This window comes from Myotis brandtii, unplaced genomic scaffold (genome assembly GCF_000412655.1).
Source record: "Myotis brandtii unplaced genomic scaffold, ASM41265v1 scaffold324, whole genome shotgun sequence".
NCBI classification, from domain to species: domain Eukaryota; kingdom Metazoa; phylum Chordata; class Mammalia; order Chiroptera; family Vespertilionidae; genus Myotis; species Myotis brandtii.
In genome coordinates, this window is record NW_005362439.1 from 991950 (window position 1) to 993546 (window position 1597).

Consider the following 1597-nt stretch of genomic DNA (forward strand, 5'->3'; position numbering starts at 1 on the left):
CTACACGTGGTGGTGGATGAGGTCTACATGCTGTCCGTGTTCGAGGAGTCACTTGGTTACCGCAGTGTCCTGAGCCTGGAAAGGTGAGGCTGCCATAGCAGAGCTGACTCTGCTCTCCCCATGTCCCCCATCCCGCCCCCTGCCCTGGCCCCTCTGTGGCTCAGCCCCAGGGCATGGCCTGCCCCTGGTGATTCCTTCTCCATCCAGCTGATCTCATTGTCCTCAGAGCCCTAATGAGAACAGGGGAGGACTGGGCCAGATCCGTGGTTTTCAGATTGTTCTGTGGGGTTTCTGAGAGCTCCAAGGGGGGGCCTTAGGAGTCCTAAGGGAGGGCTGACTGGGTGGAAAATTGGCCTTTGCAGTTTCCTTCATCCGCAAAGTAGCTCCAGATTCATTCATTCATTCATTCAGCAAATACTCTGGAGCCCCTTGCATATGCCGTGCACTTCTGGGTATTTGGACTTTTTCATTAAATTTAGTTTAAGCCCAGAATTTGTGGCCAAAATACCTTTGGAAACACTTGGACCAGATCACCTGTAAAGTCTGTAAATCTGCCGTTCAGAGAATCTAACAGTTTCTGGTCTCTGTTCAGAGCTTGCTACGTCCCTTCTCTCAGCCCGTTCTCCCACAGCTCTGCCACGTGCATGGAGCATGGGCTTCAGGTAGGGAAGCGAGGCGCTGGGGATGCAACAGCGAACAAGAGAGACATGGGCCCTTTCTATGTAGAACTTCTATTTCTAGCCAGAAAACAACATTTCAGCAGCTAAATACACGGCTAGTCATTTGATTAAGTGCTAAAATGGAGAAGCCTGGCAGTCCCGGGAGGATCGCCCGGGCTACCCGCTTGGCCAGGTCTACCGGGAGGTGGTCAGAGGAGGTCTGTTTGAGGAAGTGACGCTTGAGCTATGCTCTAGATTAGGTGTTGGCAAGCACTTTGAGATCAAATGGCTATTTTAGGCTTTACAGGCCATGTGGTTACTCATTCAACTCTGCCATTAAGGCGCCAAAGCAGCGTAGACGGTACATCCATGAAAGAGTGCGGCTCTTTTCCCGATAAACCTATTTGTGAAAACAGGCAGCAGGCCGGATGTGGCCTGCAGGCTGTAGTTTGCTGACCCCCACTCTAAAGGATGCGTGGGAGTTGGTGATTCAAGAGACCAGGGCTGGACCCAGAACCAGATTCATCCATCCACTCCTTCTGTGTTCAACCGCACATGTGAGCTCCCGCGGGTCTCTGTTGCTTCCATCCCCACACTGTGCTCTCTGCAGGCTGCCTGACCCTCAGAGGACCCATGTGATGTGGGCCACCAGCAAGGTGGGTCCCTGGTTGGCCTTGGGGTGTCAGGGAGGTGGGAAGGCGGAGAGGTGGGTAGAACCGGCTTTCTCTGTGGAGGGCCGGCTACCGCCTAGGGCAGTGGTTCTCAACCTTCTGGCCCTTTAAATACAGTTCCTCATGTTGTGACCCAAATATAAAATTATTTTCGTTGCTACTGCATAACTGTAATGTTGCTACTGTTATGAATCGTAATGTAAATATCTGATATGCAGGATGGTCTTAGGCGACCCCTGTGAAAGGGTCATTCGACCACCAAAGGGT

The 1597-nt window shown here is 52.2% G+C and overlaps 1 protein-coding gene and 1 long non-coding RNA gene across 2 annotated transcripts in view; one reads left to right on the forward strand and one right to left on the reverse strand.

Moving 5' to 3' along the window:
• The window catches only part of LOC102239311 (1-aminocyclopropane-1-carboxylate synthase-like protein 1), a 15712-nt gene that overhangs the window by 9670 nt on the left and 4445 nt on the right, over positions 1-1597 (forward strand). Inside the window, exons 9-10 of the mRNA XM_005870743.2 lie at positions 1-83; positions 1270-1315. The exon at positions 1-83 is cut by the window's left edge and continues 6 nt beyond it. Coding sequence (XP_005870805.1) covers positions 1-83; positions 1270-1315 — 129 coding nt within the window. The remainder of the gene's footprint in view (positions 84-1269; positions 1316-1597) is intronic.
• Positions 1-1597, reverse strand: part of LOC106726853 — a 23432-nt gene that overhangs the window by 8743 nt on the left and 13092 nt on the right. The window lies entirely within an intron of this gene.